We start from the raw sequence: 15,459 nt of genomic DNA on the forward strand, positions 1-15,459 counted from the left end.
CCCACTGCTGAGCCAATGCTACATGTCCCATGTGAGCCCCAAGGGTGGCAGACACAGTGGCATGGCAGGTGTCTAGCTGGTGCCAATCAGGTGGCATTGGGCTCTCCAAAGAGCGACTTGGAAAAGCAACGTGAGCATCTCGTGGATGTGGGAGGAAATGGGAAAAAACAAACCAAAAAAAGAGGAGGAGAATAAATAGGCAAATGGGAGGGGAAAATGGAAAGAAAACAAAAAACAAAAATAAAAAGTAAAAAAAGTAGGGTTTATTGACTCATGCGTGTTAAATTAGAGGCTGAGACGGAGCCGGCAGTGCTTCTCTGAAGGCTGTGGTGGCACCTCTGGGGTCTGGCAACTTCTCAGATCACAGCCGTCTCGTCGGTGCCCCCATGTGGTCCAGAGGGCAGGGCAGGCGGCACGCTCTCTGCCCAGGCAAATGGATTTCCTCCCTCCAGCTTCAGCTTTTCTTTTTTTTTCTTTTTAAACCCTTTACAGATTGATTTCAACGTTTTTAAATCACATGCTTCTTTTTCTGGGCTGCAGCCAAATCTCGGGGTGCGGGGAGAGCTGTTGGCAGTGGCGATGGAACTGGGCAGGGTCCGCGGGAAGGTCTGGGGAGCCGCCGCCTCCCCCAGCAGATTCCCCCACGGCGCCGTGTCTCTGAGTTGTCTGTGAGCATCAGTTAGGAACTACTGCAGGCTTGTTTGATGTCTTCTGAACCCCTCCCCAGAAAGCTCAGGAGTTTGTAATTGAGACAAGAAACCAAGGAAAAAGACCCAGGATCATCTTTTCCCCCAAGTCACAAGAGGAGGCCAGGAAATGTACCTGGGGACACAGGTCCACCCACCAGTCCCACCGGGAGTTCTTGAAGGTGCAGCACCAGGAAGCCGCCCCCTCCTTCCACCTCCCCCCTCCTGTCCTCGTGGCCAGAGAGCCAGCGCCCAGGAGGAAGCGGGGAAGAGGAGGCTGCACGCAGCAGTGTCCGCGTCCTGCTGTCCTGTGACTGGCCGCCGGGCCCTCAGAGCGTGGCCTGGAGGTTGGGGTCCAGGATGCTTTCTCGGTCTGGAGACTCGATGTAATTGGCAGCCTCCTGAAGTTTCAGCAGCATGGCCATCTAAAGAGGGGCGGAGAGACAGTTACGGAGAGTTGGGACTTTGGGAAACACAGAAAATCAGACTGTGGGTCTGGTCCTGGGTCTGCAAGGGGCTGAGAGCCCAGAGAGTTTGCGGCTGGTTCAGGAAGAGGCCAAGATGACTGCTTCCACCCTGTGTGTAAGCTCGAATGCAGGGACCAGCCCTCGGGAGTGCAGGGCAGGTAGGGTGCTGCTCTGGCCGTGATGTGCGGGGAAGGCCAGAGGGCAGAGCCACCTCCGCCTTGCAAGGTGCCAGCACTCCCCGGCCAGTCCCAGGAGGAGGTGGGAAGGGCCCAAAGACCGTCTAACAGCTCTCCTTGCAACAGACCATGGCCCAGCGGCTGCACCCAGTGCCCTTAGGACCTGCTTCTCCCTAGCTCCCACCCCATCGCTTCAGCAGGGCCTGAACTGTGCCGCGCGGCATGTGGGATCTTAGTTCCCCGACCAGGGATCGAACCCGCACCCCTTGCATTGGGAGTGCGGAGTCTTAACCACTGGACCGCTGGGGAAGTCCCACCTCCCGCCCTTCTTCCCTCAGTTTCCCTCAACACTTCACGACTCTGACTCTCCATTCAGCGAAGGAAGCCTCATTGCCTCTCTATGGCTCTGCCTTCCAGCCTCTGTTTCCATGATATTAGCACCCTCCCGATTTAAAAGCCTTTTGACACAGAGGACATCTGTTTTCTACAAGGTCAAAATTTAAATAAAATGTCTTAGGACTAAAGTAGAGGAATCTCCTACTCGAAAAGGTAAAATTGCAAGGTCCTGGAGTTTGTGCACCTTAAGTTTTTCAGGCCATCTGCCAAATCATCCTCCAAAACAGTGACTGACAAATGCCCCCACCAGCAGAACGAAGGTCCGAGCTTCCCCACACACACAATTCTGCAAATGTGAAACAGTTACCTCCTTGTTGTAATACGCGTCTCCTCGGTGATTAAAGAGGGGAAGGGTCTTTTTCTGTTTTTATTGGCCCTTTTTTTAAATAGTATTTTTTAAATTTATTTATTTATTTATTTATTTTTGGCTGCATTGTGTCTTCGTTGCTGCGCACGGGCTTTCTCTAGTTGCGGTGAGCGGGGGCTACTCTTTGTTGCGGTGCGCGGGCTTCTCAATGTCGTGGCTTCTCTTGTTGCGGAGCACGGGCTCTAGGCGCGCGGGCTTCAGTAGTTGTGGCTCGCGGGCTCTAGAGCGCAGGCTCAGCAATTGTGGCGCACGGGCTTAGTTGCTCCGCGGCATGTGGGATCTTCCCGGACCAGGGCTTGAACCCGTGTCCCCTGCGTTGGCAGGCGGATTCTTAACCACTGCGCCACCAGGGAAGTCCCTTTATTGGCCCTTTGCATTTTCTCTAGTCAACGCCTGCCCCTTGCCTCCTTTGCCCATTGCTGTTCTGCGTGGCAGTTTTGGGGGGAAGGGTCACGTGTTCTGGGTGTCAGTCCTCTCTTGGTTACAAGCACTGCAGATATTTCCCCTAGTTTGTCACTTGTCTCAGCTTACTTTCTAAGGGCTCCTGAAGTCCCTGGACCGCAGCAGCCCGCAGGACGGCACCAGGGAGCAGAAGCAGCAGCAGGGCAAGCACCCGTGGGTCCCACCGCTCTCCAGCTCTGGCCGCCGTTCCCACCCGTGCTCCGCCTGGACCCGGGTCTTTGCTAGAGGACACACACCTTGCTGGTGGGTGACACTGTGTAGCTTAGCCCAGGGCTCTGATGGCCAGAGTTTCCCACCCCCTGGCCTCATGCTTGTCCTGGCCTCCGGGCCCCAGCGGGCTGTGGACGAGGGTTCAGTTCTGTGACACTCTGACTTTTGCCTTAGAGCAGCCTCTACTCACCAGTGGGTCGGAGTCCAGGGAGCTGGGGGTGCTGTCCTTGACCGTCCTGTCCTCAGGGGGCGAAGCAATGCTGTGAGGGCCCACGGTGGGTGGGGGCAGGTGGTACAGCTTTGACTGGTCTTGTTGGGCTGACGGCCAGGGAAGAGTGTCCCGGACCCACTCGACGGGGTCCTCCCAGGCGGCTTTCTGCCCGTGAACCTGGAGAGAAGGAGAAATGAGATCACTGGGTGAGGAACCCGCAGATGACAGGCTTGGTCGTGGGGTCTCCTGATGGTGCGTGTACTTCCTCAAACGTAAAGCTTGAGGCTCTGATCCCTGTGGGATTTCCTTTGAGTTTCCCAACAAGGGAAGTAAAATGAGTTGGCATAAATTGGTAGAGACCATTTTGGAGGATAATTTGGCAGACTGCATTAAAACTTAACATGGACAAATCTTACGACCCCACGATTTTATTTTCCAAGTAAGAAATTCTTTCAGTTTAGTAATACCTTTTGAAAGAAATTTCACCCTTGTTGAAATGAGATATTATCTGTGTAAAAATGATGTAAGTCGGGGGACTTCCCTGGTGGCGCAGTGGTTAAGAATCCACCTGCCAAGGCAGGGGACACGGGTTCAAGCCCTGGTCCGGGAAGATCCCACGTGCTGCAGAGCAACTAAGCCCGTGCACCACAACTACTGAGCCTGCACTCTAGAGCCCGTGAGCCACAACTACTGAAGCCCGCGTGCCTAGAGCCCGTGCTCCTCAACAAGAGAAGCCACTGCAATGAGAAGCCCCTGCACTGCAACGAAGAGCAGCCCCCACTCGCCACAGCTAGAGAAAGCCCGTGCACAGCAACAAAGACCCAACTCAGCCAAAATTAATCTAATTAATTAATTAATTAATTAATTAATTAAAAAAACACAAAAGAGCTTTAAAAAATGATGTAAGTTGGAAAACTATTAATAATAATGCAAATTAGATGAAATGATGATACACTGCATCTCTAGAAATCTACCATATCATCAGGCAGTGTCTATCACAGTGACACATTACTTCTATGGATAATACATGACCAGTAGGGTCTAGTCACCACATCACAGGTCATTGGATCATGCCCTAATTAACCGGTGAGGAAACTTAAGCAGGTTTTAAAAAAAATGACATTTTCTTTTCACACCAAGTTCTTATTCTAACTTTTACTTTTACAAGTGTTTTCACGTATTTCATTTGCCTTCACAACACTGCCAGTGATTTAGGCAGAACAGAATTTATACCACCTCCTTTTTTACACATGAGGATATTAAGCAGTTTAAGTAACTTGGCCAGAGTAACATTTAGTAATGAGCTAAGGCTGTAATAGGGTTTTACTTAATTCTCTGCTCAATTATTTCTCTATCTGCCCTGATCCCTAGAGCAGAGCCAGAAGTCCTAGGGCTGGACACACGGCCCCAGGGTCAGTGGTCATTTAACGATTCGCTGAACGCTGGCCGAAGGCAGGAAAGCAGCGTGGCCTGTCCAGTGCCTCACCCGACCTGTCAGGAGGAAACCCTAAAGATCTCCGTGGCCCCGTGTCTAACCCTGTTTCCGCTCTGTGAGGTGGGCCAGCCTGGTGTCTGGGCTGAGCGGAGTCGAGGGCGGGCTCACCTTGATGCCGTCCTTGGCCCCTTCCTGCAGGTAGGGAATGATGGAGTTGTTCCATAGGTCAATGAACCAGGTCCGGAAGTCCTCAATGCCGATGGGGCAGGACAGAAAGAAGCAGGGGCCTGGGAAGAGGACGGGGCCGTGAAGACGGCCCAGAACCTTGCTTTCCCTGGTCATCTGCCCCCTGGACTCCTTTACACCAGGCAGAGGGTCTCATAACCACAGGGTTGAGAGAAGCGCAGGGCTGGGCTACACTGAGACTGAGGTCAGGACGGGCGGGAGCTGAGAGCCTGGCTGTAGCCTCGTGAACGATGCCTCCCTGGGTGGACGGGAGGTGGGGGAGCGAGGGGAAGCTTTAAACTCCCCCGAGATCCCTTCCCCCTTCTTCCCAGTAATCGTGGGGAAATGAGGGCGAGGGGTCAGCTCTCTGATGGCTGACTCAGGGTGCGGAGTGCGCCGGGGGCGCCTGCGCGGTGACTCGGGCACGGGGTCGGTGACTCTGTGCACTGAAGACGTGAGAAGGAAAGGGAGTGCCCCCGACCCCGGCCCCCAGGTGTGGCGCGGGAGGCCGTGGCAGGGCGGGCCATACCGATGAGGAAGTCCGAGGTGCTGTGCTTCTCCAGGAAGGTGTGCAGGTGGTACCACAGCTTGGGCACCCAGTCCAGTACCCGCAGCAGCTCTTCCCTGTTGGCGTTGACGTCGCAGTCCGACTCCACCAGCTTCCTCCTCAGGTAGCGAACCAGGAAGCCGTTGGCGGGCTCCACGTTGTTGGAGAAGGTCAGCATCCTGCGGCCAGGGATGTGAAGGGTGGGGCGGAGTGCACGGGGGCGTGTCCGGCTCATCCCCCCTTCCTCCCGCCAACGCCCGTGGGGTCCGCTGAACTCAGGGCCGCGGCAGAGCTGACTCAGATCGGTGACCCCCCTCAGGTAACCATCTGACCTCACTGGCCTGGACAAGGGGCGTGCGGGCACAGAACCTGAACCTCAGCCACGAAGCCGCACCTCTCAGTTTTACAGTCCTTTCCTGTCTCAGGGGTCCGTCTCCCCCTGCACTGCCACAGCACACACACCTGCTCTCTCCCCACTGCTCCCTACTGCTGCACTACTTCTCTTCTGCTGCTCCTCTGGCCACATCCTGGATTGAACTGGTTTACAGACTCGGGTAGGGTTGGAAGGCTCATCCAGGGCCACAGTCCTTACCTGAAGCTCAGGTGTAAGCCGTGGTTGGGTGTCATTTTCACCGGCTGATTAGTGGTGCCTATAATATAGGGACTGTGGGAAGAGAGAGAAAAGATTTGCTTAGACTTGTCTGGACACTTGCTTTCTGCCACGTACCCTCCGCCGACGCCCATGGAGAGCTCGTGGCTTGGGCTGGACCGGGCTCGCCTGCTGCCCACGGTGATGAAGCTAGTCCTGACTCCAGCTCACCACTTGTGATACTTGCAGGTCAGGGCCCCGTTGACCAGCTCGCTGATGGAGCCTGCTTCACTCAGGTCATCCAGTAGGATCACCAGGGGGACGTCCCCAATTCCTGTTTCCCGGTCTATCTGGTTAGCCAGGTTGGAGAGATACAGCTGCAGATCCTGAAATGAAAAAAAGGCAGTGCGTCAACACTCGGTAGCAGTGAGCCCCTGGATGAGCCTCGAAGAGAAGGGTTTCAAAGAAGCTGAGCTGGCTCTGGAGGCCCTGGGGCCTTGGTCCCCGTTTGACGCGCTTGGACCTGGAACTACGGAAGACACCACCCCAGACTGATCAGCAGTGGTCCCTAGAGCCCACAGGGTTGGGGAACACACGCTTTTCTTCAATGGATTTACACCAGGAACCACGCCTAATGGACGCGCCTCCCCGTGGGGCGGAGACGGGGGCCAAGGTGTGAAGCCACGGCACAGCGTCGGGGGGAACTGGGGAGGCAACAGGACCTGGCAGGGGACAGCACAATAGTGACAGTTCTGAGTGCTTCCCTAAAGGAAGACCACAGTCAGAGACAAATCCTGGAGAGAAGGGAAATGAAAGAGAAGGGGGGCACTGACGAGGCGGGCAGAGGGCCACTGGGACATGAGGGGACGGAGCATGGACCCCGGTCCCTGCTGGGGTGGGAGCTCCCGGAGGCCCGGGGAGGGAGGAGGCTGGAGCAGGGCTGAGACGGGAGAGGGGGTCACCGAGGGGCAGGGAGGTCGAGGCGGAGGCGAGGAGGGGAGGGAGGACGGGCAGGCTGGGGGGCGGCCACCTTGCAGGACTGCTGGTGCATGTTGAAGGTGCTGACGATGCCCTCGGTGACCTCGCGGCCGGAGCGCTCTACCAGGTACTCGGCCAGGCGGTTGGTCAGGTAGGTCTTGCCGGTGCCACTGGGGCCGGAGAGGACAAGGCGCCGGTGCTTGAGCAGGAGGCCAATGTAGTGCTGCATCATGGGCTTGGGGATGAGCGTCTCAAACACCAGGCTGTCCACACACTTTTCCTTGAGACCTGGACCCCAGCCCCCGACGGTGTGAGCCTGGGCGGGGCCCTGAGGCTCGCCTTCCTCACCCGGGGACCCCGCGGGAACCCCCAGGCCTGGCTCTGGAAACGTGGGGCAGGCCGTGCGCTATGGGGGTGGGCGGAGGGGAAGCCCAGGCCGGGCAGAAATGTCCTGCAAACGACAACATCCCTGGGACAGGTCGAGACCGGGCTCGTTCATCTTGCACCTCACGGTGACCTTCACCCTATAGCCCCTCAACCAGTTCTTGCTCAAGGAACGCGTGACGGACCACCCGATGGTCTCCACCCCCCAATCCTCAGCCCCACACCCAGAAGCAGGGACTGACCTTTGAGGGAGACTGCTATGTTGTTGACCCCTCGGCGGCAGGGGGGCAGCTCCGGGGGCTCCGCATCCAGGAGCCGTTTCACGTGGCTGACACTGTAGCCGTGGATGGACTCGGTGCTTAGTCCCAGCGTCGAGGCTGGGTCCATCTTAGAAATGTAGTCCTGACGGGACAGGAGGGAGAGAAAGGAGATGCACAGGACACACACACAGACGTGAAGGCCACGGGGAAGGTAGTGCTACAGGGCACAGAAGTCGATGGGGAAGGGGAGGCGCGATGTCTGTCCCGCTGAGCACTCCTGCACAAACCTCAGAGGCCCCCAGACCCCAGTGTCATCAGAGGACCAGCACACCCTCCGAGTTCTCGCATCCCTTACCTTGAACACCTGGAAAACAGCGTCATCCAGCAGCTTCCAGTCAACCTTCCCGCTGACCTTGCTGCACCCCAGGAAGAACTCCTGCTGCTTCAAGTCCTGTGAGGCCAGGGTGGACGCACGTGAGCCCAGGGCAGACGGCTCCAAGGAGGGGAGAACGTAAAAGGCCTTGGGAGCTGAGTGCTGTGGGTTCGGGGGTCCTTAGAGCCCAGATGTCCTTGGGTAGAAACGACAGTGTCACCGCCCCCCCCGAAGTTCCTTACCCCTTTGATGATGTGCTGTGGGGGCATCCTCACCACCACCCGAAGAGTCACTTCCTCCTTTGGACCAGAGGTGCTGATACCATCCATGGGAGACAGGTCTGGAAGTGAGAAAGAGGACTGTTGGTTTGGGGGTATCCACAGGCGTTCCTACATCTTCCTGCCACTAGCCTTTCCAGATAAGTTTTTATCTAACCCAAAATTGAAACTGGAGACCAAGCCTGAACAGTAATTAAGGTCTTAGGACCACAACCACCCTCGGTGTCTCAGGACACCGGCAGCGGTTTGGCGGTAACGTCCCGGAGCCAAGGAAGCCGCACCAGAGCGAGCGGGGCGAACCCTTTCCTTCTCTCCCGCCGCCCAGGGCCTTATCCCCAACAGGTACCTGTATCTGCGAGGCTCGGGCTGAAGGGATGGGTGAGCGCCAGGCCCAGGGAGCGGCGCGGGGATGGCAGAGCCGAAGATCCCGGGGCCTGCCCTGGAGCGGAGCTCGCCGAGGGTCCCGGGGCCACCTTCAGCCGGTCGTTCTCAGCTTTCAGCAGGTCCACCTCCAACTGCGGCAAGAATGGGGGTGTGTGGGGGTGTCGTCTGGAGCCTCGGCCGCCGAGTCCCGCGGCCCCGCCCCGTCCAGGAGCCCCTCCCCGCCCCGCGGCCCCGCGGCCCCGCCCGGGACTGACCTGCATGTTGTGCATGGTCTCCCGCAGCTGGTCCAGCTGGTGGGCCGAGTTGAGGGCTTCCAGGCGGATGTCCGTGAGCTTCATCTCCTTCTCCCATAGCTCGGAGCGCAGCTCGGACACCTCCTTCTTCTCCGGCTCCTCCTCCTCGCTGCCCTGGAACAGCCGGGCGTGGGGGGCCGGGGGAGCGGGGCCCCTGGAAGGAGGCAGGGAGCGGCGGGCGTTAGCCGCTGAGCCCACGGGTGGCGGTAACCGGTCCCACTGCCCGGGGAGAGGGCGCTGCAGTGGGGGGCACTCACTCGGGGGCGTCGGTGCCCGCGGAGGACGAGGCGGAGGACTTGATGGAGGGCGAGGCAGTCTCCGTAGCCTGGTGCTGCAGTTTGGGGGACGAGGGGGCCGAGGAGTCGGGCGTGGCGATCTCCTCGATGTCAGAGTAGGAGGAAGCGGACTTGGGCCCCTTCTTTATGCTGAAAGCTTTGTTGAAGGAACTTCGGAGCTAGAACAAAGCAGATCCGGGGAGAGAGCAGTCAGGGCTCCGCGCTGGAGACGGTGAGGGCGGAGGGGCTTCTGAGGCAGAGGCCAGAGGCAGGGATGTGTCGGTAAGCAGGCCCCCCCAAAGGCTTCACTGGCTTCATGGAATACGGACGGGAGACTCGCCTAGGAATTCGGGCTGAGAGAGTGGGACTGGCTGCTGTGCTATGGGAACTTTCTGGGTCTTCCCTCCCCCGTGGGGGAGCCGCACCCGTGAAAGGACGGAGGGGAGGCCCCGGGACACGAGGCGTGTCTCTCGGCGACCCCATCCCACCTCCCGCAGACCAGCAACTGCTCCATCTGCAGCCTGGCTCACCTGGGCCTCAGGACCCACCTCTGAGCAGGGCTCATGGGATCAGAATCTACCCGCCAGAAACTTACACTACGATTCTGTGCAATCAACAGAAGGGAGCGGAACCAAGCTTCTTTTAGTGCCTCCTGTGCTCCGCACATTACAGGATGGTGAAAACAACCAGATACAAGTGTTTTCGACTATTTCCACTCAACTGTCCCAGAATAAGGGACACCTCCCAGCATTTCCTCCAAGTACGCATGGGATTATAATCTGACCGTAACTGGCTTGGTCTTGGGTGTTGATGAGCTGGGTGTTAGGGATGAGGGAGGGAAACCAGGGTTCTGTCCCACACCCGTCACATGCATCCATTTAGCATGCGCACACACACAGGGAGACGGAGCGGCAGCCGGACACAGAGAGTAAAGGAGGGGTCAAAGCAAACCAGATCGCTGGGACAGCAAGAGAAGAGAGTGCAAATCTGAGGGCACTCTTCCCATGTGTGTCTCCTGGAGCCTGGGAAAGCTGCAGGTGGTGGCTGGCGCTGCGGGCGGGGCGTATCAGGGTCTCTACCAGGCGGGACGTAGGAAGACCCATCTGGTGATGGGGATGTGAGGAAGGGAGTGTGTGCGGGGGACATGCCATCACGTGGCTCAGAGTGTCAGGAAGCACCGTTCTCTGCAGAGGTGGAGACCTGGGACTAGGACTCGGGCTTCCTGATTTTCAACCCGATGAAGACTTCTCTAGCCCCTGCCTCCCGGGAAGCTGTGCATGCTTGTGTGTGTATGAGTGTATATGTGTGTACCAGTGTGTACGAATGTGTTTATGTGTGTGTGTGAGTGTATATGTGTGTACCAGTGTGTACGAATGTGTTTGTGTATGAATGTGTGTATGTGTGTGTGAGCTGTATGTGTGTGTGTGTACGTGTGTGTGCGCACGCAGGAACAGGTCCCGTGACACCCGTCTGCCGGGAGCACCCGCCCTCTGAGATCACCAAGATCCGAAGTGGGAACAGTGCTCTGCGTGGTTCCGTGTCCCCAAAGCAGAACTGCTGGGCAGTGCATTGTGTGGTGTGAGGTGGTGAGGCATTCCGTGGTCAAATGAGTTCCGGAAACAGTGGATCCAGCGAAATGAACCAGGACTCTGTCCTGAGATACGTGCGTGTAGAAGGCAGCGTTCCTCAGATCCGAGCATCTTGAAGGGCTGGTGTGGAACTCACCTGGGGCGATGCTGCCCTAAGACTCAAGTCTCAGTAACCCCCTGCATTCAGGTCCTTCCTCCCTGTGCCCCTCGGTCAGGCTCTGTGGGAGGGAACTGCTCCCTGCGGGCCACCCCTTCTGACCAGGGTCTGCAGGAAGCTCTGCATACCCCTCTCTGCCCATCACGATCCCACCTCCCTAGCTTTAGTCCCCTGGGGCCTGCCTTCCAGAACGGGTCTCTCATCTGTGAGCTCCCTGAGCCTCACTCACTGAATTAAGCATTTGACACTGCTGGATTGTTACCAGTTTTATATGGGCAGTATTTTTGTCTCCCTGGCAATTCTGCGGACTCCTTGAGCTCACAGACTCCATGTTTCCTGTCCTCACAACACCCAGCACAATGTTGGGAGAGGGTTTGAGTGGACCTTAATGTGTCTGGTTTGTCATGGAAATTCTGGGTTCACTTTCTGTTTGTCTTAGACTTTTATACCCTAATCCCCGAAAGGTCTTTGGAAACCCCATGGCTGCTCAGAGGGCTTCAGGTTTTAGAGTAACCTGAGGTCCAGCGCTCACCTCTCTCTGGTTCATCTCACTCCAGAGCTAAATCTTGAGGCTACCCCCAAACTGAACTGGCCTCTGGCAATCTCTTCCATTTGGGGCTTCTAGGGTTTGATGGATCAAAAGATCAGGGCGCTAGCTTTCCGGACAGGCGGAGCGCGGTCTGACTGCTTTTATAACAGGTGGACTTTGGAACGGGGTCGGGGCGGGCAGGGGGCAGAGCCTTCCCGCTCGATGCCCGGCCAGACCTCTCCTCTGTCCTCGTGGGGCGGCCGTGGATGGACATGCGGGGGGGGGGCGTTAGGGGCTCGGCGGAGGTGGTCACAGTTAGTTTCGTGAGTGGCCGTCTCTATTTAGGGGGAGGGGCTTGCTCTGGAGATGGGGAGGGTATGGCAAAGGCAAAGAGAAAACGGAGAGGAGTGAGTGTCTTACCTCGTAGACCTGGAAAAAAATAGGGATTTGAAGTCAGCATTTTGAAGGAAAAAAAAAAAAGAAGCAACACTTAATCACTCGTTTCACACGGTGGGCCCTGTCTGGACTACACAAAGGTCTGTGGGGGGCTCATCACACGGGGACAGCGGGTGGCACATGCCCTCGTGGGGCCCCCCTCCTCCACATGGGCAGCAGAGGGGCTGGAGGTGTTCTCCATCTGCCTCGAGAGTGTCAGAAAGGGCATCCCAAGTCGGTTTAGGGTTATCTGGGAAACAAACAAACAACCAAAACAACACTCTCTGGACCGGTCAGGTAATACAAAGGTTCCTTTTGAGGTAATCTGGAAAGTTCCACAAATACCTCTCCAAAAAGTTGAAGAAATGACCTCCAGGAACATCTAGAATGAGTGGCTTTGTTCCTAAAATCTTCTGTCCACAGTATGGGAGTGGGTGGAGACAGATGGGGCGTTCCCTTCTGAATGTATCCTTCTGTTGCCCATCAGGTGTGTGCAGGGCTGGAGGGGATGGCTGGCGGGGGGAGGGGGCAGGCAGCTGCGGCAGACCTTGCTCTGGGCAGACGCCACCAGGGGCTCCTATCGGATGGGACTCATCGTGGTGAGTTCTGGAAGGCTGGCTCCCGTGCTGAGGCGGTGTGGTCCCCCAGCGTCCCATGCGGCTCCCCCAAACCTTCACCTACCCAGCTCTTCTTCTTCTTCTTCTTGGCATCGGCCTCCTTGCTGCTGCCGATGCTGGAGTGACTGGTGATGCTGTTGAGGCTCGAGATGCTGTCCGAGGAGTTCTGCCTCTTGATCCGGAGTTCTAGGGGCCAAGCACAGGGGGCGAACACAGACACGGTGGGTTTAAAGGAGACGGCGTGAGGCTTAGGGCAAGTCTCGCCGCAGGAGAAAGAGGAGGAACCACCACCTCCTCGTCCACACTCTTCATGTTTTTGGATCATCTTCTCAACAAGCCTTTATTGACTGCCAATCACGTTTCAACATCAACAAAGGTTAAGGGATAAAAAAAAAAAACAAGTAGGAAATGATCCCCGTCCTCAAGAGGCTCCCAGTCTAGTAGGAGAAAAAGCAGCACGGAATCCAGTGCGCTCGGCTTGAGCAGGTGTGACAAGGGGCAGCCCAGGCCAGGCGTCCACAGTCCTATGGAGACAGGGACCTGATGCCCTCAGGACTTTCTCCAGGAATATTGGCTGGAGGGTCCAAGGCCAAGTGCCCCACATTTAACCCAAAAAGCTTTAGCTTCCTCATCTGATGGGCAGAAAAGCTTTTCAGCTCTCTGAGAAGGTCTGCAATGGCACCAAACTGACGCCCTTTTCTACTACGGAGAAGGAAAGGGTTAATAAAGGAGAAGGCCTCTGAGTGTTGAAAGAACCAAAGCTCTTCAGGCGGGAACATTGGAAAATGATTTTAGGGCTGGAAAACGGTCCCTGCAAAGGCTGTGCAGGGAGCTGGCTGTGCGCTGGGGCTCCTCAGGCTGGGTAGCAGGGCCGGGGAGGGGGCATCAGCGAGGGGGATGCTGGAGGACAAGCCCGGCGGGGCGAGCCCTGGGGGCCCCTCGAAGGAAGTCTGCCTTGTGCCGAGAGGACTGGAGTTTTAAAACCTTATTATGAAATCATTAGAGGTTCACAGGAAATTGGAGAGAAATGGGCGGGGAGGTCCCCCACGTGCACCTTTGACCCAGCCTCCTCCAGGGTTAGCATCTTGGGTGACTATGCGCAACGTCTCACAAAAACAAGGAGAAAGGCAAAGTGGCAGGACCTAGCCCAGAAGGAGGGGGCTAGAGGTGCCTGTCTGCAGCTGTTCCCCTGTTCAGTGCAGGAGACGTGGCTGGTTCTTTTCTTGCCTCTCCTTGACCAGCAATGGATCTTTCAACTCTAGTTTTCCCTTCATACCACAGGGAAAACAAGATCCTAGGATCCGAGGAAGGAATCACCACGCTCCCAAAGCACATGGAAAACGCTTCGCTCCATGACTATCAAACCAAGTTTTGCTGTAACCTAGCGTGCCTCCAGTTTTTTTAAAAGGTATGCAAACTTCTCAAGGGAATATGCTTAACTGAAGTAAAGAATTTTTCGTTTGTATAAAAATGGAGCTATGGGGCTTCCCTGGTGGCGCAGTGGTTGAGAGTCCGCCTGTCGATGCGGGGGACACGGGTTCGTGCCCCAGTCCGGGAAGATCCCACATGCCACGGAGCGGCTGGGTCTGTGAGCCATGGCCGCTGAGCCTGCGCGTCCGGAGCCTGTGCTCCGCAACAGGAGAGGCCACAACAGTGAGAGGCCTGCGTACCGCAAAAAAAAAACAACAGGTAGTGAGCCAGATTTGGCCAATGGGCCAGGATTTGCCAATCCCTAGTTCACATTTTCCTCCAGAACGTGTACTGCTTTAGTGATAAATTTAATTTACAGTTAGTTACTAACTACAAAATGAAAGGCAGCAAAACAAGTATCTATCATCTGTTACTTGGGGGTCCAACTAGCTGTGAGCCTGTCAATTAGATTTTTCAAATATGCTATATGGTACTTTTAAGAGCAAAGGACGTGCTTTAGAATCAAACAATCTTCAAAAAGTTAAGAAATCTTTTGTGCATTTAAAATTTTGTGCCATGTACATTACCTATTTACAAGCAAAGTAAAGTAGGCATCATTGCTTTAAGCATGAGTTCTTTGACGGCCAAGTTGAACCTGGGTCAAGAAGAATGAGGGAAACATGAAAGCAAAGGACAGGATTCACTTATCCATTCAACACACATATAGCTGAAGAATCAGGTGTACTCGGGAAACTAGAAATAGCTCAATGTCCCAGAGCCATTGCTTAGGAGCTGTGGTTGAGCCAGTGACTTGTCTTCTCTGATCTTATTCTCAACTGTAAAATATATTTTATAGGGTTGTTACCTGCAATAAACGAGTTAACGTAAGTACAATGCTCAGAGCAGTGCCTGGCGTACTGGAGGTGCTCAACAAAGGCTGGCCGTTCCTGTGGTGGAAGCTGGGGCAGAGCCCGCAGGACAAGTGATGGGAGGTGTGGATGCGGCCAGAGAGAAAGCGCATCCTAGACCAGGAGGAGGGCGGTGCTCCTGCTGCAGGGTTTGCATGTGTTCTCTTTCCCTTTAACTTGCTTTTCTGAAACGTTTCAAACTCACAGAAACACTTAAAGCACAGTACAAAGGAGGACACCCACAGGCCCTCCCCACCATATAACAACTGGGATGTTTTATTTGTGCCAGTGCACACTCTCTCTGCATACAGACATGTGCACACACATACACACACCCATACACAGAACATTTTCCTGAACAATTTGAAAGCAAGTTGCAGACGTGACACTTTACCACTAAACACCTCTAAGAATAAGGGCATTATCTCACAGCATCAGTATTACACCTAAGCAAATTCAAATTGCAATGATTTCTGATGTTAACTGATGTGGCTGGATCACTCTGAGGGCAGAGTGACAGGAGGACGGTAGCAACACAAGACTAGTTAGGAAATTACTGTGATAACCCAGAAGAAGAGTGACAGCCTAAGCCAGGGGAGTGACAAGACAGCGGAGGACAGACAGACAGATCTATGTGTGAGTTATTATCTGTAGCAGCTAACTGACCACACAGGGTGAACAGGGAGACGTAAAGGATGACGCTCCTATCGGTGGGCTCAGTGACCAGGCAGGTGTTTATACCTGAAGTGGGCAAAAGTGCAGAAGGGAGAGCGTTAAGCAGTTGGAAATAGAGGTATGGGATTCAGGAGCGTGACACA

At 55.6% G+C, this 15,459-nt stretch overlaps 1 protein-coding gene across 5 annotated transcripts in view; it reads right to left on the reverse strand.

The window, feature by feature from the left end:
• Nucleotides 1–243: 243 nt before the first annotated feature.
• The window catches only part of NAV1 (neuron navigator 1), a 211,405-nt gene continuing 196,189 nt past the window's right edge, over nucleotides 244–15,459 (reverse strand). For all 5 annotated transcript variants that reach the window (XM_081226425.1, XM_081226424.1, XM_081226423.1 and 2 more), the window contains 14 exons: nucleotides 12,388–12,509; nucleotides 8,979–9,175; nucleotides 8,683–8,875; nucleotides 8,391–8,559; nucleotides 8,009–8,106; nucleotides 7,749–7,844; nucleotides 7,376–7,535; nucleotides 6,802–7,037; nucleotides 6,003–6,157; nucleotides 5,775–5,846; nucleotides 5,165–5,361; nucleotides 4,579–4,697; nucleotides 2,955–3,152; nucleotides 244–1,111 (listed from right to left, as the gene is read on the reverse strand). In XM_081226425.1, coding sequence (XP_081082551.1) covers nucleotides 1,016–1,111; nucleotides 2,955–3,152; nucleotides 4,579–4,697; nucleotides 5,165–5,361; nucleotides 5,775–5,846; nucleotides 6,003–6,157; nucleotides 6,802–7,037; nucleotides 7,376–7,535; nucleotides 7,749–7,844; nucleotides 8,009–8,106; nucleotides 8,391–8,559; nucleotides 8,683–8,875; nucleotides 8,979–9,175; nucleotides 12,388–12,509 — 2,108 coding nt within the window. In that variant the 3' untranslated portion in view covers nucleotides 244–1,015. The remainder of the gene's footprint in view (nucleotides 1,112–2,954; nucleotides 3,153–4,578; nucleotides 4,698–5,164; nucleotides 5,362–5,774; nucleotides 5,847–6,002; nucleotides 6,158–6,801; nucleotides 7,038–7,375; nucleotides 7,536–7,748; nucleotides 7,845–8,008; nucleotides 8,107–8,390; nucleotides 8,560–8,682; nucleotides 8,876–8,978; nucleotides 9,176–12,387; nucleotides 12,510–15,459) is intronic.

Source organism: Mesoplodon bidens (genome assembly GCF_964165515.1).
Source record: "Mesoplodon bidens genome assembly, chromosome: 2".
NCBI classification, from domain to species: Eukaryota; Metazoa; Chordata; class Mammalia; order Artiodactyla; family Ziphiidae; genus Mesoplodon; species Mesoplodon bidens.